This window comes from Drosophila willistoni (assembly GCF_018902025.1).
Source record: "Drosophila willistoni isolate 14030-0811.24 chromosome 2R unlocalized genomic scaffold, UCI_dwil_1.1 Seg167, whole genome shotgun sequence".
Lineage (NCBI taxonomy): Eukaryota > Metazoa > Arthropoda > Insecta > Diptera > Drosophilidae > Drosophila > Drosophila willistoni.
The window spans coordinates 20,139,863-20,164,252 of NW_025814050.1; the positions used below are offsets into that span (position 1 = coordinate 20,139,863).

The 24,390-nt window shown below is 33.9% G+C and overlaps 5 protein-coding genes across 6 annotated transcripts; 3 read left to right on the forward strand and 2 right to left on the reverse strand.

The window, feature by feature from the left end:
• The first annotated feature begins 4 nt into the window (after positions 1 to 4).
• On the forward strand, positions 5 to 406 carry LOC124460221 (probable G-protein coupled receptor CG31760). The gene has a single exon (XM_047010693.1). The coding sequence runs from the start codon at positions 5 to 7 to the stop codon at positions 404 to 406; it is 402 nt and encodes a 133-aa protein (XP_046866649.1).
• A 3,502-nt stretch (positions 407 to 3,908) lies between these two features.
• Positions 3,909 to 4,803, forward strand: LOC6642129. 2 transcript variants are annotated; one of them, XM_047010699.1, is made up of 2 exons: positions 3,909 to 4,330; positions 4,394 to 4,460. In XM_047010699.1, exons 1-2 carry the CDS (start codon positions 4,032 to 4,034, stop codon positions 4,419 to 4,421), a joined length of 327 nt encoding a protein of 108 aa, XP_046866655.1. In that variant the 5' UTR covers positions 3,909 to 4,031; the 3' UTR covers positions 4,422 to 4,460. The 2 variants fall into 2 exon arrangements, with proteins under 2 accessions (XP_046866655.1, XP_023031556.1); XM_023175788.2 differs by having other exon boundaries at positions 3,910 to 4,334; positions 4,394 to 4,803.
• On the reverse strand, positions 4,635 to 6,234 carry LOC6642192. The gene is made up of 3 exons (XM_002065474.4): positions 6,093 to 6,234; positions 5,768 to 5,953; positions 4,635 to 5,702 (listed from the first exon to the last, which is right to left on the reverse strand). Exons 1-3 carry the CDS (start codon positions 6,142 to 6,144, stop codon positions 5,476 to 5,478), a joined length of 465 nt encoding a protein of 154 aa, XP_002065510.1. The 5' UTR covers positions 6,145 to 6,234; the 3' UTR covers positions 4,635 to 5,475.
• Positions 6,235 to 6,533: 299 nt separating this feature from the next.
• On the forward strand, positions 6,534 to 7,419 carry LOC6642193. Its single transcript, XM_002065475.4, has 2 exons — positions 6,534 to 6,722; positions 6,786 to 7,419. Exons 1-2 carry the CDS (start codon positions 6,662 to 6,664, stop codon positions 7,178 to 7,180), a joined length of 456 nt encoding a protein of 151 aa, XP_002065511.1. The 5' UTR covers positions 6,534 to 6,661; the 3' UTR covers positions 7,181 to 7,419.
• Positions 7,420 to 8,553: 1,134 nt separating this feature from the next.
• LOC6642194 lies at positions 8,554 to 12,548 on the reverse strand. Its single transcript, XM_002065476.4, has 3 exons — positions 12,410 to 12,548; positions 10,638 to 10,808; positions 8,554 to 8,803 (listed from the first exon to the last, which is right to left on the reverse strand). The coding sequence occupies exons 1-3, from the start codon at positions 12,465 to 12,467 to the stop codon at positions 8,586 to 8,588; spliced, it is 447 nt and encodes a 148-aa protein (XP_002065512.1). The 5' UTR covers positions 12,468 to 12,548; the 3' UTR covers positions 8,554 to 8,585.
• Between the last annotated feature and the right edge of the window lie 11,842 nt (positions 12,549 to 24,390).

The following is a 24,390-nucleotide window of genomic DNA, read 5'->3' on the forward strand; positions in this document are numbered from 1 at the left end:
CGGAATGGAACATATACGCCTACAACGGACTATGGCAGAATTAGTTGATTGCTCCAATAGCGAAGAGGAGGCCACTGTAATGACTCAGGTGGCGAATTCTCCCCTAGAAAAGATCGAGGTGGAGGAACAGCAGGAGGTTCAAGGAGATTCAGATGAATATCTATCCACTTCGAGTAGTTCGCTTTATGCCATTTTCACACCTTCACCAGTTATGGGCAGTGCTTCGCCCATTTCATCGGACAGTGATCCGCGAACCATAACCGAACAGGTTCAGCTTCATAATCCACCGCCAGGATCGCAGGATCAACTTATCATAATGGAAGCAGATAATAATACTTCCTGTTCATTATCCTCTACGCTAACAGATAGCAAGACCCTGGATGGTCGCACACCCATCGTGGTTTGAGATGTCTGGGCAATTGGTTCCCTCTCCATTCTCTGCTCTAAATGTGATTTGGTTTATGCAGTCTTAGTAAACAGCAACAAAGGAATGGCTTAATATTTAAATCTAGTCTAAAATACTTACATAATGTTTGTCTGTATGTGTGTGTGCGTGTGTATGTCTCTGTCGAAAAACAAAAACCGATAACAATGTTAGTTCAATTCTCTTAAATTACGCTAGGAGTGGGATAAAATCGATAACAGTAAATAACTATATACAAACATTTTGTCCGATCAATCTTCAGTAATTTAATTTGTTCAGCATTCCTGAGAAACTTAAGAACCCAAATAGTATATAAATCACTCTTCAGGATTAGTTCAATTCAGTGTAACAGAATTAAATAGTTTTTATAGCAAGTTTTTAATAACCATTACAATAGTTTTGATTATTTTTTTCCGATTTGGTAAGAATTGATATTTTAAAGTATTTTTTCGATAATTACTTAAGTTTTCAACGTAATCCATCTAACAATTATTCATTAAATAATTTTGTTGACCCTATTTTCGCATTAACCTTTGTTACCTTGTGGTATTTTCGGTTGTTTTTGTGTTCGAATGGTTTGAAATTTCAAATTTAAAGTATTTTTACTTTGATAATGTATTTCAATCTAAAACTATGTTTAAATTAGAACCTCCCTTATAGTCGTGTCGGTTAAATATACTTCATTTTATGAACAAATTCCTTTTTGAAGTGTTCCTATATTGGTTGTATTTAAAATTATAACCATGATTACCGTTTGGATTATTTCGGTTATTGGAAACTACTAAATTTTTATTTAATTTTCATTACAAATGTGGTTCATCATTTTCAGTTCTATTTAATTTGTCTTAAAATCCTTTGAGATACTTCAAAATGGATTTTTTAATGAAAATTTATGTTTTTGGTAAACTGTTTCGGTTAATGCTTCATAGTATGATAATAGTTTCTATATAAAGCAATTTTGTTTTGATTCTAGCAACAACCCAATATAGTTTGATTATATTTTAAATTATGTTCCCGATTCCAAAAGCATTAACTTTTATATAGTTACGATTATTAGGCATTTACTTTCTATTGAAGTTTATTTTTTAAATCATGATCCTCTGATTTATTTATACAAATAATTTTAATTTATGATTTATCAGCTGTCATGGCAAAAGGATCTAAAACTCCATGCTATTTTTTAACTTTCCATAGATATATTGTATGCATATATTTTCTGGATCACACTTACCAATTCCGCTGACAAACGTAATATCCTTCAGTGTGCATGTGGATATTGTTCATAATAGAATTCTAACAATAAGTTGCAGCTTTTTCGACATACGATATCAGACCATATATATAATTTTAGAAACATCGACCACATCAATCATTGAGCCAAAATTTTTTTCACTTCGTTCGGATCGTCAGGAAAAATTGAAAGATGAATATACCAAGATAATGTGTATATATATATGAAACATGGAAGAAGAAGAAGCGGAGGATAAACTGACCCAGGGTCAGTTGAAGCATTTGGTAGTTCCGTGAAGACTCATAGAGCCTTCGCGTCCTCGTAGGAAAATCTTCTTTCATTTTGTTTTATCATGCACCATAGCAAAAACAAAACCAAAAAACAAAATATACGTATAACAACTTAGTTCTCATTTTCTCTCAGTGCACTTCTAACACAAAATATTTTTTGCCTTGTAGTCAAAAAGTATCTCTTAGTTCTTGAATCATCATAATACGTATATATACATACACCTATATATAGATATATCTATATGAAATCTAGCAAAATGAGTCGATTTTAGTGTAAAAAAAAACAAAAAATTGGAATTTAGCGTACAATTTTTAACTAAATAAACTGGTTAACAGGCGCGCAATTTTCAGGCAGAAAGGAGAAGGAAACGTGGCAAATATAAATGCAATGGAAAAAATTAACACAAAATTATTTAATAAGTTTATGTTAAACCCTAACATATATGTATTATAAAAAAACAAAACAAAACTTTAATAAAAAAAAAACAAAACACAAAACAAATCAATTGAAATGAATCAAAAATAAATGTTATAACAACCAAAGGAAGAAAAATTTTGAAAAGTGTTTTTAATTTACTTGGAGTAAAGATACATAAGTCATTCGTAAAGTAATTCAGATGAATAGACTCTTGGGTCTACTTGGATGTGAAATGAAAATGGTGAAAAGCTTTTAGATCGTTAAGGAGACCGTTTTTTTTTTTTTAATTTTTTCTAAGAGCGATTAAAATCTAAAATTGTGAATTTTTCATCAAATCTTATATTTAAAGTAGTCATTTTTGTTAACTCTATATTATGGAAACTGTCTGTGATACAGTTAAGGGCAGTATGTATATCAAGAGGAAAATTTTTGACTTATGAAGATCGGTAAAAGTTGATTTCGATATATCATACTGAATATAAGGGGTTTCGAGACATACGCGTTTCAAAATTTTATTGCCTGTTGGTGGAACTTATTTCCAGCTCTTTAATTTCTTATCGACTGCGAAAAATCCTTTAAACCATCTACATAAGTTATATATCTATATGCGATATTTAGGAATGGGATATTATAAGACATCTTAACCAATTTTACCAATGTTAAAATTATTATCCTGGTCAGTGGACTTTTTATATATCTTAGCATTTTTAAAATGGGAATTTACTGGTTCAATTAAGCATATCTTTGATGCCACTTGTAAAAATAAGGAACCTAAAAACGACTTAAGATGCTATCCTAATAACTGGAAATCCTTCAATCAACAATTTCAGGAGCAGGAGCAAGCCCAGAAGTGTCATAATGGCGGCTTCTTTTTTATGTCTAGTTTTCTCAAAGCTTACGTTTTCATCGCATAGAGTCCCATTTTTTAGTTTTTCTAAACTTTTAAGTAAATTTCGACCCCAATTTGATTGTTTCGAAACTTCTCAATCGAAACACGGCTTCAAATTAGTCTGAGAATGTATTCCAGTATTTTGTTTTTGGATACTTAACTAACTATAAATATGTATAAACTTCTTAGACTGATTGGTATAAGTTGTGACAATTTTTAATTTAAATTTTTCAATTACATCCTTTAGAGTTTAATCATTCTTCGGATATTTTCAACATCCTTCTACATCCTTCAGAATTTAATCATCCGTTAGAATTTAATCATTCTTCAGATATTTTGAACATCCTTCTACATCCTTCACAATTTTATCATCCGTCAGAATTTAATCATATATTAGTTATTTGGAACATCCTTCTATCTTCTACAACCTACATCCTTTAGATTTTATTCATTCTTTAGATATTTTGATTTGAAATGAATTGAATTAAAAAATTTAACTGGCAGTCAGCTGCCAGATTGACTCAAGTCAATCCTTTTTAAAGTTAACTAAAAAATGCACTTTTAAAATATTCTCCAGTCATAGATCTTGTTTTTGTCTAAAACGTTCCGTTTACAATTTCAAGTTTAATATTGGTAGTTAAACTCAATTTACAAAAAAATCTTGAGAGAATGTTACACTTGAAAATTCTGACACACACAATCACAAAATATACACTTTCCGATTTCAAAATCAAATTTTTAAAGACAACGTTTTTCTTCAAAATTCTTTACAATCCGCCATGAAATGCTGCAGGGCACCCAAAGTACCACCTGAACAGATTCCACACGAAGAACACTTAACAATGGGACGCATTTTCGACGAGGACTTCGAGTGTATGCGTCGCATGGCTCAGGGCATTTGCCAGACACTGCGAAGGCCCAAGGATCGGGAGCTATGTCAGAGTATTCTCAATCAGTTGACCAATTTCCAGCAAGTGGAATCCGTGGCGGTGAAAAAGAATGTACGAAAATTTATGAGTTTCTATTTGAAGGTGTTGAGATGGGCCCAAAAGTATCAGCCTATAGCTGTATATCGACAGTGGGTAAGGTGATAAGCCGAATGTTTCTCAGATCCTAAAAGAGTTTTCCTTCCACTTCACAGTATGGCGATTCGTTTCGCAATGATGTGAGCACTGCAGCTGGTAATCCTGGAGAGATACATGTTTGGCTAGATGAAGGACACTCGTACCTGGCCATGAAAACCTTTGAAGATGGTTCCGTTATTATGTACTCTGCTGTGGCCACAGATCCCTCAGCCGGTTGGGTTGAATCGGGCCTGAAAGCGTTGACCCAACTCCAGAGTGGTTGCCCACTTCGTTCAGATGACAAAACTGAATGTTAAATTACATTTTAATAATATGTGAGATATATATTTCTTTAGGTGGACGGAACAATACAAACAAATTGAGACAGAAGATAATCCACGATTTGACGGAATGTGATGACTATGTGTGATACGAAATACAACATATTTTAAATTAATAAATTACAATGGTATAATTCCTTTTGAAATGAGCTAAATTCCTCTCTAACCTTGTAACAGGATAAACTTTACATTGGGTCTTCTAATTTCCAATAAGGCACTTTCTGGATGTGTTAGAATAAAAGGAATAAAATATGAATGTAGGTCTGTTTATTTAAACATATTCCTTCTAGCCATCTTGAGTTGGTTTGCATTTTCTCAAATGAGCAAAGTTAACATTGCTTTTTTGACATAAACATTGTCTTTTGCAAGCAAACAAAACAAAATAGTAAAAAGCTTTAATGTTAATAACATATTATGGTAATATTTGTGCTCCTTTGATAGGAATTAGATGATGGGTCAAGCCCTAAAACCGTTCGTTTAAAATTACTCTAAATTAATCAAAAATGGATTAAACAATTGAGTTATAAATCGTTTTGAATGCCGAAACTTCTTATGCTTTTCGGTAACAACCGAAACTAATAAATACAACAAAAAGGAGAGTGTAAGCTCTACATTTGAATGAATCTAGAATGGCAAATATTGCATTCTTTTGTTGTTCTATTTCTGCTATCTTCTGTCTTCGTATCGCAGTTGGACGGAATGTATTTTGTGCGTATTTTAATATAGAAACTAAGTAAAATGATAGTTTGAGAAAGGATCAATGGGAAAGGCACTTTCTGGTTATAGTTATACTCCTATATGTCCGGTAAATCCTGGCTCTAACTTCTTATTAGCTTCGAGGCAGCTGCCATCATTATAAAACCGATTAGTAGATGTAAAACTTTGTTTAATTTCACATAGTTGGAGCCATTGCAGCTGTCGCTTGAGCAATAGCACTCCTCCCAGTAGACACCGTTCTCATAGACTCCCCAATTGCAAACGCCCGTGACTCCAGTATCCGAGACCGAGGCGCAACGTCTGATAACCTGACGCCAGCGACCATCCCCTGGTTACGGAATAATAAACAATAGATTAACAATCAAGTTCTTACTGCATTTACACTATACTAACATATAAAGCCTCTGGGTCCCTGTTGGACAACCTTCATGCAGAATGATCCTGGCATGAAACTTTCGTCACTATTGCATTCAATTGAAATGTGTTCTGTCTTATTGAAGGCTTTGTAGGCTCCGCAACTGTCATAGCCTTTGCGATCTTGGTCGGAGGAGCACTGATAGCAACGTATGGCCCATGTGCCTAAAATGGAGACGAACAAAAAATTAATTAGTTAAACAAAAAACACTTGTGGCTTGAGCCACACCCAAAGCCAAAACAAAATGTGAAATGTTCAAAATTTATTACTAAGCGCCAATTCAGGTAAATAAAAACAACTCACTGCAGATGTTCAATGTGATAAGCAGAAAGGCACATTGCATGAAACGTGACATATTTGGTGTTTCGGAGTAATTTTATTTAATAACTAATTCGAAATGTTTATACAAAACAAGCAAGCCGAACTCAAGCTGGTTGTAGAGATGAGCAATGCAAACCCGTTGTTTTTAAAAAGCGAGAGGGCGCCACAGAGCGTGAGCCTTAAATACTGGGTTTACAAAAAATGCTTTAAAATACAGACTCGCATATACTACGATTTAAGTAATACAGTAAATCCAATTATATTTACTTTATTTACATTTATTGTGTTGAAGGCACCAAAACTGTATATATTTGCTGACGTCATAAGCAACACTCGCTGGCGCTATCTTTTTACACACTAGGCATGCCCTGTTATCGATGTTGTGGCCATTTAGCGTAGCCAGATAAGGTGAAAAAGCAACATTTACTTGCTGGCATCACCGTGTTTTGGGCGTGTTTAGCATTATTGTTTTTGTTAATTAGAAGCGTTTTGAAAACTAGTTTTAATTGTTTAAAATAAATAAAAGCATAGAATAAATACTTCTTGACAGAATGAAGACACTGGAAAAATGCGCGCTGGCAGTGCTGTTCATTTGCTTCACATTGCAAACAGGTGAAAAGACGATGCTGCGTCTGCGTGTTGCAATAAAAATTGATTGAAAAATTCCACTTGCAGTTCAAGCCATCAAATGTTGGGACTGCCGCAGTGACAACGATCCCAAATGCGGCGACCCCTTCGACAACAGCACACTGGCCATCACGGACTGTACACAGGAACACGAATTGGAGCATTTGCCCGGAGTGCGACCCACGATGTGCCGCAAGATCCGCCAAAAAGTTCATGGGGAGTGGCGTTACTTTAGAAGCTGTGCCTACATGGGTGAGCCTGGCATTGAGGGCGACGAACGCTTCTGTCTGATGCGCACAGGCAGCTACAACATTTTCATGGAGTACTGCACCTGCAACAGCAAGGATGGCTGTAATGCGGCCGGACAACATCGCTTGGGATGGCTTCAGGTGCTCACCGGAACGCTGGCGACTGGCCTTGTGGCCTACTTCTTGAGGCAGTAGTAAAACAATGATGCGCCATCTCTAACTAGTTTATTGTGCCTTAAAAACTGCAATCTACGTACATACATATCTATTACTATCACTTAAATCCAAAACTAATGGAAAATGCAACTCAATTTCCGTCCAATCTTCTCTAATTCCAAAAATCCCACTCAATAGTTAAGCTCAATGTTGTAATCTCTCTATTTTTATACTCTTCCTTAGTTTAAGAAACAATTTACAAATTTTTATTGTAATCAATATTAATTTAAATGAACCGAAGAAACAAAATACATAAGTCCAAATAAACAAATTTAAATGAATTTGGCAAATCAAATTTTATTTGGAATCACAAATTACAGAGAAACTTCGATATAACGAAGAATTTCTGAGTCTCAATGTCTGTATATAGCGAAGCAGTTTTTCGAATCTTGTTTTAGATTTCTTTCAATTCAGTTTTATCAAAGTTTTACTAATAAGTACATATAGCGAATCAATAGATATAACGAAAAATTATGGCTACCTACACCTTCATTATATGAAGGTTGCACTGTATTTGCAAATCAATTAGAACAGGCACTTTTTGCTCTGTCTATCGATAATACATCGGCATGTAGCTTCGATAGGCGATACCACACTTACAATTTGCTTCGATAGCGTCTACACTGGAAAAAATTAAAAACAAAAGAAAACTAAAGAAACTTTGCGCCTCAGTATGCAGCAAATCTTTTTGAATCACTACTTCTTTCGGTTTTTAATTAAATGTAATACTATGTTGGCTTTTACATAAGTAACGAAGTTTCTACCAAACAGTACATCACTCTAATGCAACTTCCTTTTTTTTTATTTTATCTACACTCCACTTTTTTGAGTGTTGCGGTGTTGCCACAATTCCTCGATCAACCTACTCGATAGTTTCGATAGATTTCTTGTGCTTTCTTTTCTTTTTCTGTTCGTGTGTCCTTGTGCGCGTTGCTTTTGAAATATAGCTCTGTTTGTTTTTGCGTATTTTTTGTCTTTTAAAGTGTTTAAATTGTCGATACAATTAACAATTTACAATAGTCAAATCGTTTGTTTTGCGAAAAACCTTTTGGAATTTGTATTTTCCCTGTTTAGCGTCTGTGGGTCATTTTTTGTTTCTCCTGTGTGTCTTCGTATTGTCATCTGAAGAAGAAGGAAGAAGAAGTAGACGGAGCAAGAAGCATTGTTTTAATTTCCGACAATGAATGTAATTAGAGACAATTTAAATACCATTAATTTAAGCTCAATCGATTACGATCGCTATCAATCTTGTGGTCGGATGCGTTACATCAGGTGAGTCCAATAAGAAATTATGTTTCTCTTTTATTATTTAATTTCGCCAGTTTTATTAAAACCAAAATATAACAAAGAAATTTGATAATTTACAATTTATTGGAATTTTCAATTAGTATGCGATTTGCTGCCATCCCATCATGGCCAGCAGAACGGTGGCAGCAGCACTCCAAGCCAAATAGCTGGTGGCCGCACCTGAGGCGTTGCACAAGTCTCCCTTGCAGGTGAAACACTTATCCACCTGACGGCTGTGGGACACTGTGCAGACATTGTCCTTCTGCCCGATGGTCTCAAAGTGACAGTCACGTGACACAATTACTCCGGCAGCATCTGCAAAAAAAATGCAATTGAAAGCAAAGGTTTAAGTACAGTAGAACCCCTGCGTCGCTCTACTGTGAAGCCCTTGCTAAGTCGTTAACTATTTGTGATGCTTTTAACGACTATTGCAGTAAGACGAATAATTACAGTTTATTGACACTAAATTATTTAATATATTGTTTAATGCTTTGTTTTGTAATGCCTATAAACCGCAAGGGCATCTAGAAGCTTAATATAAAATGAATACTAATTAATGTTTGTTTACTAACTGTTAAAATTTTTTAGAAAACTAGTCATTTCTGTGGTATTTTGGCCCTTATGACTTAACTTAGCTCAATCTATTGGCCCTCAAATTGAGAAGTGACACCAGGGACGGATTTAACAAGAATGAAGAATGCCGTGCCGTGGCTATGTACTTTCAATTAGTTATCCTTTAAAACCTTTCAAATCACTATTTATATTTGTACTTTTCGTTTTGTTTTACCCTCAAATGTAAGGGAGGAAAATTGTCAATCGAAACCGATAAATTTGAATAGACTTAGGTCTTTTCGATTCATCTGAAAACTTTAGTTAATGCTGAAATGTCTTTAGATTCCTCTTTAAATTTATCTTGCAGAAACTTTAAACCTTTATAGATTATCAGTGATGGATCCTCGTGGTTCTATGGAGGAATTGAGGGAAATTTTTCTCTCTATTAATGATATTTCAACTCTTAAACTGCTAAATTTGAATACTCAAGACCGATTTTCTCTCTTAAATTGACATCAAAATCTACACTTGAGATCTGCTACTAAGATTTAAGAGCTGCTTGGGAAGCATTATTCATATGTTCAAATCTGATATAGAAAACGTATTGGGTTTGGGAAAAGCAACAATTTACCCAGTTTTGACTAACGTAGAAGGAAAGACAAAACATTTTGCTGTGCTAAGTTGTTCTTTGTTTAATAAAAACAAAAATATTTGACAAATGACTTTTGGGAAGACTTATATTAAAAGGTGCTAAATTGACAGTCGTCAAATAATTTACACTTGCTATAGCAGAGGTGAGAACAGACCTCTTCAACCCCGAGAATCTTGTGACTTTATTTTCTTTGCCAGTTTGCTAAGGTTTCAAGATCATCAACTCAGTATTCAAGTTAGCGTGTAAATCTGGTTTTTACTTGGCTCTGAGTGGAATATGTTTGAGTATTTGAGTTCAGATTGTATAATGCAAATTTAGCTTTATCTATATAATTTATATATTTGTCATTCGCGAAGCTTTTCTCATAAGAATACCTCACAACTAACATAAGTCATGTATGAGACTAAGAGATATACTAAAAATTCTAATTTTAATACTAATGCTGTCACATGAGTAAAAATATAATTTGTTGTTTGTTTGATCGTTGAAAAAACTAACTATTAGTCATATGCAAACAATTTGCTTTCTATATTTACATGAAATTAATGTTAATTGTCTCTCTAACCTCAGATCGTAGCGACTTTTATAAACCCTTTTGATGATAATTTTCACTCATTCAAGCGTTACGAACCTCGAAAATTGGCAGCTGATTCTGTTCGCTTTTGACTCATTTATATAAGCAACTCAATTGTCTAAATAAATTTACATTGATTTATATTCATCGTGTGTTTATCTAACAACTTTGTGTTATATATATAATGTTTTTTTTTGGCGTTGCCTACGCAATTTGCATGCCATGCGTTTTCAACTCATATATGTTAATCGATAGACGCGGCCTTCCTCATTCCACTCACTGGGTAAGTCTTTCAATAATTGTCTCAAAAAACTCAAATGATGACATCATCTAATTCCTCCTCATTCAAGGTGTCTTGTCTGCCCACTTACCGCTGGTCACCACCTTATTGCAACGGGTCACTGGTTGCAATTGTTCCATAGTCGCCGGTTTGGGCACGCTCTCGCAATCCACTTGCCTCACATTCGATGTGGCATCAATTTTGTCCAAGGCACAATTTCTATCGGTCAGAGATTTGCATTGATAGCACTTGATGGCATCAGCTAAAAAGAAGAAAAATATTACATTTAATTAAATTTACTTTGATTGTGTGTGTGTGTGTAACCCGCTTTGACTCCCTTTTATTATGTCATCTTAATTCAATTGTACGTGAATTTTTATTGTTTTTTGTTTTTCTTTGTTTATTTTTTCTTATGGGCATATGTTTTTATATGTGATTTGCTTAAAATTGTTGTATTACGGGCTTATCGACTTTACGTTCTGTTTGATGTCATTCCACATGAAATATTTCTCAAGAAATGACATCATTGTGAACGAATTTTGTTTATATAATTTGTTAAAATCTATTTAAATATATGTGAATGTTACAGTTTATATTAATATCACAATTTTGAAAACGTTTTGTACGTTTTATATATATTTTAGAAATCTAAGTACCATGTATATTCAGAGTCTATAACAGTTGAGGAAGCAAGTTTTTTACTTTTATCGTAAGAATCCTCTTTTTTTAAGGTTTGACAATGACCGTATCGAAATTTTTTATAAAAACCGGCCATGTCAAATAATCGAGAAAAACCTCGTCATAATTATTTTGATTCTAAATCTTTTGCACGCAAATCATCTGTAAAATGTTTTGTTTTTATAACTTTTATATTCATATTTGGAATTTGAATTTATTTCATTCAATCGTTGTATGTATTTGTGTAATCTGTATAGTTTTTTAATAACATTTCTTAAGTTAGAGAGATTTAAATACCGACTCTGAATTTCCAAAAGTATACTTCCCCATTCTTTGAATATATAGATACTAATATGATCCATGACCTACAGTTAAATAGTTCGAGAGTTTTCTATATATATTGGGGGCTTTTACAGACTTATATAATCGATGTCGAATTATGACCTTTAGTAATATACAATAAATTTTAAATAGCTTAAAATTTGATTGAAAACATTTTGTATTTATAAATTTAAGAATGTCTTGATGTATAGATCGAAATTTATTTAACTACACATTATATTACTCAGCTTTTCGATTTTGTTCGAGAGGTTTTATAGGTTTTGACTGAAATTTAAGGGTCTAAAATATCCTCCTTGAGAAAAAATTATAGTAGTTATTTATTTGTATTCAATTCCATCATTTAGAATAGAAGCAGACGATGTTTCCTGTTAGTTTTTATATATGCAATGAAATGTTATTCTAATTTTTATTCTCCTTGCATATTTTGAATGTATTTTATATACAGTTTTTGTTTCAATGCCGTTTCCTGTTAGTTTTTTCAAACAATTATTCTGTTTTTATCCATTTTTCTTTTTTGGTATTGTATAATTTGTTTGATTTAAGCATTTTGGTTTTTTTTAGTCTTTTCCCTCTGATAATTTGCTGTTCACTGCACTTTTTTAGTATTTTCAATCAAATGTTATTGCATGTATTCCAAGTTATTAACAGTTAATTAAGTAATTTAATAATATATATTTTAAATATCAACTAAAAAGATGTTCATTTGGCAATTTCGACTAAAGTTTTTAAGTTTTTTCAACTTTTTATTAACTATTCACAAAACGTAGATACAAATTTCACTTCTTGACACTCAAAACTAGTTTTGTTTTTTTTGTATACTCCAAATTGAACCCTCGAACTCACCGCCCTGGTGCATTAGACACAATGCAATTAGCAGTAGAGCACAGATTTGCTTAAACATTTTGTTGGATCTTAGTACACAGAAAACAGAAGAATTCACTTTTCGCTTGTTTCGTTCACTTTGACAGCCGCTGAACAACTGAAAGTTGTCGCTTTTCTGTGTTGCTCGATTGAAAACGTGTGAGCTTTTTTGTTGTTGTTGTTGTTGTTGCTCGCTCTCCAGTTCCAATTGTTTAAACAACAATTTTTGAGTGAGATTTAAAACGAGTTTTTTATGTTTTTATGAGGTCGACAATATTACGTATACTTTGTTTTGATCGTCAGTTTCGCTTGGTGGGCATAACTTGAGGTGATCTTTGTTTACCCTGTACTTTAGAAACATGTTTGGATATATTTGCTCTTTTGGAATATGATAATACCAAATTCCTCACCATTTGGCTTTTTGATGTAGTTTCTTTTGGTATTCAGTCAAATACATAACTAGGGAAAATGTTTTTTTTGGATGTTTCCTAAATGTGGAGTCAAATATGATTACCAATTTGGATTCAAAACACCGAAATTCATCCTTAACAGGACTACATTTCCGATTGCCTCTAGGGTATATCAAAATCGGCCACCAAAAACAATATTTGCCATATTTTCTTTCAATTGTTTTAATTGTCATTTGGCATAGTTTTTGTTTTCGTTTTTCTTTTCTTACATCGTGCGGGAAAAAAATATTCTGTAAAGTCATTGAACGCTTCACAATCTTTAACCAATTTGTTGTGGCTGTTGTTGTGTCTGGTTGAGAATTTTCCTCAGTTGTTGTTGTTGTTTTTCTTTGGTTTTTGTTATTTGAGCTTTATCGAACATTGAAATCTTTTAGCTTATGTATTTTCCTTCTGTCTGTTGTCATGGAGGCAACAACAGAAAAGAAACCGAAAACAGAAAAAGCAAAAGATGCTTTAGATAAGAAAATTTCTGAAACTGAAATTACTTTAAAAGAAGAAAATTCTCTGAAAGTTTAATTTTAGGTTGAAAATTTGTTAATTTGCCACGCCCTAATTAGTTATGCTCACCTGTACTCTTTGCTTAGATTGAGCTTTTTGTTTTTTTGAGATCTTTAGTCTTTAGGATGAGTTGAGTTAAAAAATTGGCATAAAAACTTGATTGAATTGCGCAGTGGAATTTTAACTTGTTAGCTTGACTTTGGAGAGAACCTGAGAGATTGAATGTAAATAAAAATTGTTGAAGTTTTAACGGTAAACGTAACCATAATCATAAACATTAACCGAAACTTAAGTAGGTAAAGTTTCCTACAGAACAAATGTTTTGAAAAATAATATTTTTTTAGTTAATTGAAAATCACTAGTCAAATTTCACGATTTATTTCGAAATGGAAATGAAAATTGGTAATTACAGAAACTGAACTTAATATTTGTACTTTTCCATAAGGTTTTGGTATAGACCAAAACTCTACGAAACAAGAGCCAAAAAAACTTGGAATTTAAGATTATTTTTCTCAATTCTTTCTCTTATGCTTTTAATACTATTTTACAACACTAAATTATTTTGGCGACCTATTTGAAATGTGTTAAATAAAAAAAATCCGTTTTTTCTTCTTTGAAGATATTTTTTGTCAATATTAAAAAAGTTTTTTATTATTTTATAATAATTTATAAAAATGTTTTTATAATTTCAGATAGTAGTCCCTATTTTACTACATGCGGAGTAATAAAATACATGTGTTTCCATTTTGCATTTTATAATTTTACCTCTTTATAACAGTTTTTGTGGACAATAATAATTAGAAATATTTGGTTGAATTTTTCACAAAGACTCAGCAGGACAAACAAAAATTTTACCAATTTCCGGCTTCTCAGCGGGTTTTGCTTCAAAATTCATTTGCCTACAATTTGCAGTTTAATATTTTGTGTCGCATTTGTCCACATTTGCCACATAATTACCCTAGCGAAATGAGGTTGGATTTGGTTTCGGTTTGTGATTGCGGTTTATAATGATGATTTTCATATAAAATTCTTAAGCTGCTTTTCTGCTTCTCTGCGGACACACACAAAATCTGACTGAACATATTTTTTTCTCTTTTAGATATACATATATTTCTATACATTTTATTATTTGGATAAAAGAGCTGCAGTATGATAAATTGGAGGTGGAGAAAGAGAAAGAGAGAGTTGTGTGGGAAGGGCAAGGAATTGACTTGCCATCATCTTTATATTTCTCTAGAGATACCTTTTTCATATTATTTCTTTTTTTTCTATTTTCCTGCTTTGGGCTAGAATTCAATTATAGACCAGAGAATTTGAAAGATGCAAGAGTTGTGCAACAAAGGGAAACCAAAGCCTGCTTTTTGATATCCTGTAAACAAAATGCAACATTGAAACAAACATGTTTGAGGCAAAGTTTTCATAGAAAAGTTTAAAACAAAATTTACAACATTTGTTTTTACAAATTAAAAAAGAGCGAAGAAATTGTTTTCGAGTTCTATTTGTTTTTTACAGTTCTATAAAATTTCCAAAATTATATATTTGTTTTGTAGATTGGTCAAGGATATCAAGCCAGTCGTGTCTATTTTAAATATTTAACATAGATATGATTTCTTTTCTCGTTTGTCAGTTGCTTTTGTTGGGTTATCAACTTTCCTATTATCAGAATGTGAAGGTGCCCGAATGCTTGTTGCCTGCCTGTTGCTGCTTGACCAACAGCAAAAGATTACTTCTCGCAATATGATATTTATAGTATACATTTTCATACTTATTATGTCTGCCAACCATATTTTCCTGAACTTAGCGTAAAATGAACATATAGATATTTTCAATTTGGGAAAAATCGTAATGTGAAACTAAATAAATGGAAATAAAGCTTCAGCCATAAACAAAATGTTTAGAGCATAAAATGCCCAACTAATCTGTTCAATAACTTGGAAAATCATTGCCAATAAATCAAAATGACTTGCAGGAAACAAGAAAATCCAGAAACACAGACGAAACAGAATGCCTGAGAGAGAGTGAAAGAGAGAGAGAGAGCCTGATAGACAGTTCGTTTTTGAAGCAAAGGGAGTAAAAGTTCCATCGACGTCTTAAAGGCAAAAGCCAACGCAAATTTCAAACTCAACATATGGGGCGGTATAAATTTACGCAAAATCAGCAAAAAATCACACACAACCAGGGCAGACTTTTGATGAATACTCTTCAAGGCACATAGACGCTTGAGAGACTAAAAGAGTTGCTTGAAAACATTTTAAAGCTAGCTTAGATTAATTCGATGATCTCTTAAACTCCTCAGGCAGGACTGTCTTAAAAACAGAACATTAAAAATATTGTAAACTGATTGAAAATGTTATATCAAGTATTTTAAGTCTGACGTACACAAATGTTAAGTTAAAGTCATATATGTCATATGACTAGTTGGAAACATGACAAAGGATAACAAGGATTTACATAATATATAGTAGAAATATCTCGACATTTCGTTCAAATTAAAACATTTAAAAATATGATGACTCAGATATCATATTCTAGTGTTTATAACATCGTCTTAACTACTTTTTCTGAATAGTTGAAGCTACAAAGAATTTAAATATTTCTAGAATTTCTGGTTTAAAAAAAAAGGTATTGTTGTTACGTATACTTAATATTTGTTTGTTCTCGTTTGTTCAAAGTTCTACACTTTTTTAGGCTACCCTTTGGGTTACTTTCTGGCCATAGAGTATAATCAATGAAGTGCTACTGCTTTTGGGCCGTTTCCAAGTTTTCATTGTTTCCCGTTTCTATTTTTCGTATATTTTTCTATCTTGTGTTCTTGCTAGGTTTTTAACGCTGCAGTTAACACATCATTTTTTTGTGCAGAACGCTTTTCCTCTACCCATTATCTTTCACTTGCGATCAAATGAAGTGTGTAACTTACTGTTGCTGCTGCTGCTGCTCTGGTTCAAGTACGAAATGAGCGAGCCTCCTCTTCCAAAAAAGAACTTCGGTCCAATACGACGTTGCTGCCGTTGTCCACGTTTAATGTCAACTTTCGCAAAGTCGCAAATTGGTGTGCATGAGCTTTTTATGTTCATGCAAATGTCACCAACTGCAAAAGCACCATTCGCTGATGGACTAAAAACTACAGTGAGCAAAATTACTCCCTTCAAACATAAAGAAAAATACACAGACTAAAAAAGTGTGGCTGCAATTTTTTAAGAAAAAATTTCGATTGATTTTAAAAAAGAATTTTTCGATTCACTTTTGGTTTGCTATTGTCTTAGATAATTCTTCTGGTGTATATTATCACTCTGTCAGAGCCCTGTTGGGGTAGACATAATGTGCCCATTTGGTCGGTTGGCCTGGTCAGTTCTCTTTAGCCTTTTGTTTGCCTCCGACGTTGACGACAACGACGAGGAGGAGGAACAACGAAAAATGCACTCAAAAGTTTACACACAGAAAAGGCCATAAGTGGCCTGCCCCTTTCTAACCTGACATGTCCCTGACTGTGTCCTATTCTCGGTAATTTTGCGCTTAGTGTCCAACCAAAAGAGAGAAAATCTCTTCGTTGTTTCTAGCCTTCCATTTCTCCTCATCCTTTTAACTCCTTCTCATGCCATTTTCACTGCTTTACTCTATCTCTTGTTTTCCGCTTAAAATCAGATGTCGAAATAATTTGCAACACGTCGCTGGCACGTGGTGGCAAATTCGGAAATGCGAGAGAATGAGAGCGGCAAAGAGGGTCGGCAAGAGTGTGTATGTTTGGGACGGATTCTCTGCCTTATTCCCTTGCTCACTCTTTTCTTTCTCGCTCTCTCTTTCATTCTTGCCAAAAGTGGCACGTGTTTATGGGCTTTTGGGGCAAAATGGTTCATTTGTTTTCAAGCAAGCAGATTAGTAGTCAAAACACCAAAAGCAAGAGATGAAAATGAGGATCTGTATTAGGGCTATTGTGGGAAATTAAAAATCGCATGGTCACACTAAAATTTAGTTAAAGTTCTTTAAACACGGTAAAGTAATAGTGAAGTAAATAAATAGTTTAATTCATGTAATTCTTTATCTGCGTTGAGAAACATTTTACTTGCATAGAATATTATTTTTAAACAATTCAAAATGTGTCCACAATTCTTCAAAAGTAAAAATATGTCATATTTAGTTCTTTTATGATTATATCGTTGAGTAAACATGATCTTAAATTCTACATCAAATATCTGCAGAAATCAAACATAGCTAATTCTACAAAGTCTTCAAAAGCCTCGAAAATGGAAAAAGTGCACTATTCTCATTGATTTAAGGTTAACTTAGAGTTAAGTTCACATTAAATAATTACAATGTAGTACCTAGAATATGCATTACTAAATTTACAAACTCTTCATATTAGCTCTCACACTTTGGAAGAGCTTTTGGTAGTAAATAACTGGTTTAAAAAGTGTTTTGAAGCTAAGTCTACCTCCAAAGAAATCTAACCTAACCTATGACATTTTTATCAACTGGTAAAAAATTAAAATAGAGTCTACACAAAAACTTTTCACTAGCAATTTTACAAAGTCTCATCAATTTACTGGCTAGAAATATATTAGTTTCGGTCAGTCGATGCGATTTTAAATCTCAAATCAAATATTTATCCCCATATCTGATGTATGTTTCTTCTACCGAATTATTTCATTTTCCGATTGTCTGCTTGCTGTCAATATATATTTCTTATACGCCATATCAAAAATCATCTTCGACTATTTAAGATCTCTTGAAATCAGCTTAAATTTTCTGTCCTTCTCTACAAAATCAACTTTAATTAGTGTCGAATCGGTTAACAGCCAGAAACGAATTCAAGCTTAATGCAAGCAAAAATAGATCCTTATTTTTTTTTTCGTTGTTTTTGTTTCTGCTGCAATTGCATAGCCAAAAGTATAGCTCTCTGGCTTACAGTCCACCTGCCTAATTGCAACTTAGCCACGCCCAGTTGGTTGGTTAAGCAGTCAGCCGGCAGTCAGGAACGGCCGGCAGCCTCCACACGACTCTTGACTTGGCTCCCAAATGAAATGTAAAGAAAATGTTATTTATGGCCAATTTCATGAGTGTCCGCAGTCGGTGTCTGAGTCTGTTCATGTTGTTGCTCATGTGCCAGGCTCGTTCAGGCATCTGATTCTAGAGTTCTAATGCTATCGTGGGTTGCTTCAAAGGTTTCTAATCATAATAGTCTGTTTAATTACAATTTGTTAAGTATCTAAAATCGGAAAGATTAGAACTTGTTTGCTTAAAATGGAAGGAGATTTTGTGTTTGAACTTTTGATAAACCTTTTGAAGCACCCTCGCATTTGTAGTTGATGGTACTCGGGCATTCGACATAGGAATGCAATCCGTAATGCAAAGGGAGAACCAATGCTACTTATGCTGAGCTAGCAGAACGTAAGATGCAGCAGCAGGAGCAGGAGCTGCCATTGCATTGACATAGAGATGATTGCGTGAGGTTAAGAATTTTTGGTTAAGAGAAGAATGTTTACATTATTTGAATAATTTTCAAGATTACGATCACGTGGCTAGCTCTAGACGGGAATCATAGTCGATAATGGACACACACATACAGACAGACAGACAGACACAGAGTGTGTGAGTCCCTTCGAATGCAGGTTAAATGAAAATGTTATTTCATTTGCCCGCCACTTAGAGTGTCGGAAATTGAAATTTATATCCGTGTTTCTGTCTTCTCTGGCCAGAAAGGATATCTGTGTATGTGGCAGAAGGGGGCAGAATGGGAGAGGAGTACAAGAGGCATGGAGGTTGAAGCCAACGCAGCGAATTCGATTGTGGTTTATTGCCTTCGATTGGTTCAGCTGGTACCAGAATGCACACACACTCACACACATATGCCCAGTGCAAGTGGAAGAAAAACGACTCCTTTCTCATGCGTACTAAAATTTTATACTGATATACTTCACCTTCACCCAACCCCCCGTCTTCGTATACCACAGCATTTGATTTTAATGCGCTTTGACATTTTAGACGATAATAATAACGAATTTATATGTAGGTATACATATATATATCGCCTTGCGACTACTCCTTGCCCATTTGCTGCGATTTTGGGTGGCAAAAGTTTCTAATTTATGGCCAAGTCCCATCTGGTTGCGGTACAGTTTTAACTCGCATAAGCGAAAGTGATAAATCTAGTCATAGATAGCTATGGATTTCTAGCAAAAGAAGACCAAAAAACAGCTATTGAAACTTTTATTTAACTAATAATTCAACTTAATTCTTTTAATAACTATTTAAACATTAAGTTTCTACGATTTTACAATTATTATTTGCATGATTTATCTACTTTCTATTAGAAATATTTGTATACATTTGATACTAATTTTTTGTTTGTTTTGATTATTCATTTATTATGGAAAATGTTCACTGTATTATTTATTGATTAGGATTTTTGGTTGCTTTGCTTTTGTTATAGTTGGTTTTCTTGTGGATTTGTCTTTTACGTCTTCTATTTAGTTGGGCTTTATTTGGTTTATTTGAGCTTTTCATTATTGTTATTGTTATTTTCGCATTATATGCACAATGTAAACACATTAGGGATAACCGATTTTATGCGAGTATATACATTCGATGTCTATCTATATAGACATTGTGCACTATACAATACAATATAGTCATGTATGTGTATATAAATGAATATAGATTTAATTGCCAGGCCTGATTTTAGCTCGAGTTTCTGCTGCTGTTTGTCAGTTGCACAATTTAATTAACTTTGTTGCTGCACGACTCTGGCAGATGTGTCCTCTCAGTGGCTCAATTGATACGCTTCAGTTGGTAGTTATTGTTGTTGTTGTTGTTGTTATAGTGAAATTTCATTGTCGCATCATGTTTGAGGGTAAATGGATTTCATTTAGTTATATATGTGTGCATATATTTGTATTTAATGCATATGCATTTGTTATATGAATATGTATTATTGCTGCAAACAACCTGCTGCTGGTTTCATTAATTGCATTTGGGCCAAGACAAATTTGTGTCAAACTCCCAACACTTTAGCTAAACGAAACGGATTTCATTAACATTTCTGCTTTGTATACTCTTACAATTAAAAAACTTTCAATAACAAATAAAAAATGTTCAGCATTTCTCGATATAATTCAATATAGTTGGCTGTCGGTTACAACTACATTCCAAATTCCACCTTAAGTACACTTAATTTGCTGCCATCCACTAGTCAAACTAACTGAAAAGAATGAGAAAAAAATACGTTAATCAAGTTAAATCATAACAGAACGAAAACCAGAAAAAAACATAAAGCAAAGGCGCAATGGATGAAAGCAAAAAAAAACTAACTGGGTAACTTCAATGCTGTTGATTTCCATGGGGAAATCAGTTTAGTAGCAGCTACATCCAAGCAGTTGGGGCATAAAAATCATAAAAATTTGTGCTACAAATAAACAAGAAACCAATAAAAGTGACGTCGTTGTCGTTGTTGGCATCGTCGACGATGAGTCAATGAAATCAAAGATGAAATCGTATGCGTTACGCATACGCCCCGTGTAAAATGGCTCGACAACAACAAAACAATTTCTACGCAAAATTTGCAATTCATTGCCAGAACAGAAGGCTATAACAATAACAACAACAACACAGACAACTCCTTGTGAATTTACTTCCTGTCTGTGGGTGTGTGTGTGTGAGTTTGCAGGTTGGTAGGAAATTGTTCATAGTATTGTTGACATACGAAACTTTAACAGTTTATAGACGACTTTTGCTGGTTCTTGAGGTTTTCTCAAGTGGCGTAACTTTTCTCGGTTAATACATTTCGAATGCATCTTTCAATTTGTTTGCTTTCTAAGCCATTGCCTTTAATTGTGAGCTTGTCAAAATAGGTGAGAATGTTTTTTTTAACAATAGAGAATAGCAGAAATTTAATATCTCAAAAAATTTTCAATATCACATGTTATTTTAGAGCCCAAATTGAACCATAGACGGATCTGGGGCTGTGAAATAGAAGGTACTTTACGCCTTAAAGTATGCATTAGTCTATAATTCAGAAAATGGTTTAAATAGTTTCGAAAATTACTTTTCATCTACTAAGATATTGAAATATCTTTTTATGTCTGTGTAGAAAATGTTCAGGTTGTGACGTGGGACATCGAACATATATCCCGAGCACTCTAACCAAACCGGTTTTGTGTTGTATTGCGCTATATTCAGTTGCACAATTTGTGGGGCAAATCGATCGGTTCGATCGGTTGGCTGAAATCTTTATTTCAATGTTAATTCAAATTTCTCACATGTTTTATTTTTTCTTACATTTGTGTTTTTCTCTCCTTTTCACGTCTTTCCTGCTTGCGAAATTTTCTGTGACTAGCGCGCCGTCACAGCGGTCGCCGCTCTGTCACCAGTGCAAGCAAAGACAAAGTATATTCTAACTGTTTTTCTTCGAATGAGAGAGAATAAAAACCAGGGGCGCGTTGGGTAAGCCTTTCTACTGGCGCGGGGCGGCAATTAAGCCTGCACCGCAACAGTCTGAAAAAGCTATTGCTTGTACGGCTTATTGCCTACTTTCGGTGGCAAAGATTCCCTATTTCTAAATCTGCCAGTATTTAAATAAAGTTTTTACTAAAACTTAAAAGTTTATTAAGTGTGCTTTTATTTTCATTAGTTAAGAAGGTATAAATTTATATTTAAAAAAAAGTGTGGCTGCATATTTCAATTTATAAAATAACTCATTATACCATGTTATTGAGTACTTCTATTGAGATAGTTTTCAAAGAATGCTTGTCGATCAATAAAATAAGCTTCAATTTCGACCACAAAATTAAGCTAATTGGCTATCTCACAATTTTCGCGTTGCGGAGATGGCAAATTTAAATTTATTGACCATATTGAGCTGGCGTGCACACATAAACATGGCTATAAATTTGGCCACGCGTCTGAGAACAATTGAGCCACAAGTATTGAACGTAAAAAGAGAGAAGCGTGACTAGAAGGAGGAGCGGCGGCGGGGATAACAGGGGCAGGTAAGCTCCCTCTCGGTTTCTCGGTATGCCTTCCTTCTAAAATAATAATGAAAATTTTCGATTGCATGAAATAGGTAGGAAAAAGGCAGCACTTATCCTTCTTAGTTACACACCAGCCAGCTGATATCGTTCTACATAGTTGCCGTTAAGACTTATTGATACTTATAGCACCACACACACACACGCAATCCTCTCTGTCTCTCTCGCACTCATGTTCATAGCTCCCTGGGCTCTCGCTGGCGAAATAAATTCAATTTTATAAAACTGATTCCCCACACAATTTTCCAGAACGTCTGGCAGAGTGAAGCGAAGAGGTGAAGAGCGAGAGAAGAGGAGAGGAGTATGTGTTGCATATGTGTAAAATTTTCTAACAAAATGAATATGTATTGGCATTTTGCAGCTAGCTGAAGGTACAAAAACAACAGCAACAATAACAGCCAGCAGCATAGTGTAGGGGCAGATAACAATTTATTGCTATCAAGCGTAGTTGTACGTAGGTACCCGAAAAATGTTATACTAAAAGTTAATGAAAGCAATTTGTTTGTTGTAGCACAGAGAGGTCAAAAAAACTGTATTGAGGGTTAAGTGAGGTGAAGAAACCTTTTAAGTGAATATCTTTGGTCAAAAAAAAAAGGGCAAATTAAAATTTTGACATTTTTGTCATACATAAATATCCAGTCACACTTATTTGTTTAGATTATAGAATTTTTGTTTTGTCTTTAATTTCTATACAACTTATCAATTTAAAAAATTAAGTCGATACCATTAGGTGTCGCATTTTTTACATTATCACCATTTTTGTTTACGTTTATTCAAACGGAATTTTAAGGACTCTTTAAATAACACAAAAGTCACTGCGGAGAGAGAGGAAGCAAAAAGCCAAGAAAGTAAATGCAAAGCAGTTGCCACGTGTCCCAAAACACATGCGGAAGTTGGCTTAAATCCATTCTCCCATGACGAGGGAAAAAGTGTAGCGACGGCTTTTTGTGGTTATGATGAATATGAATGCTATGTGATTGCATTAGCAACTTTGGACACACTTCTTCCGGTCCTGCATTTTACTCCAAAATCCACATACTACACAACCAACACTCTCATGACATGACAACACATTCCACTCATTTTCACATAAAAAGTAAGTTAGAGACTCGAGAAGACAGAAGGAGTCACAGAGGAATGAGGAAAAGGAAACGTTTGTGAAGAATGTGTTTAGTGTGTGATGAACGAACATAAAGGCAAGTTAGGAAAAGAGTAGATTACTTAGCCCAGAATTAGGAAGAGTGTACTTAACCTAGTTGCTCAGTGTGAGAAATAAGAAAGTAGAAAAGTTTAATGATTAAGAATGATTAGGATTAGACCACATTAAAGAAGTTTCTCAGTGAACTAATGTTTTATAATAAATAAATTAAGTTTTTGGTTATCATTTTTACAAATATGCAGACACACTAATTTGAAATGTCTGAAAAAAATGTTAGCTTTTCTAAAACCTTTAATATTGCGCTTCAGAATGAAATAAATTTTCCATTAATTTTATTTTTTCACCCCTTTTTAAAGTGCATAAATAAGTTTAAAATTTTTTCTGTTTCTGATTTTCAGTTAAAAATATGCAGCCACACTAATTTCGAAATTTTTATTGCTTAGCGGGAAACGAGAAGACCCCATTACCAATAAGTTGGGGGCAAACCTAACATTGTTCGCACAAAAATGCATGCACAAGCAGGAAGTGCAGCTGACTGTGCCGGGAACTGGACTACAGCTTTAGCTTCCCTGGCCTCTGTCTCTCTTTCTCTGTCCCTATACACATACATATTACTGTCTAGTTGGCGTCCTGTGTCCTGGTTGCGGTTAAGAACTTCACTTAGTGGCATTTTTGTTTATTTAAATTATGTTGTGCGGTTTCTAGACTTCCTGTTGGCTCTCAATTAGTGGTCACTTCTCAAACTGAAACATCACATATAAAAAACGACAAACAAAACGAAAAACACAAGGAAAAATAACAAAAACGATATATGTA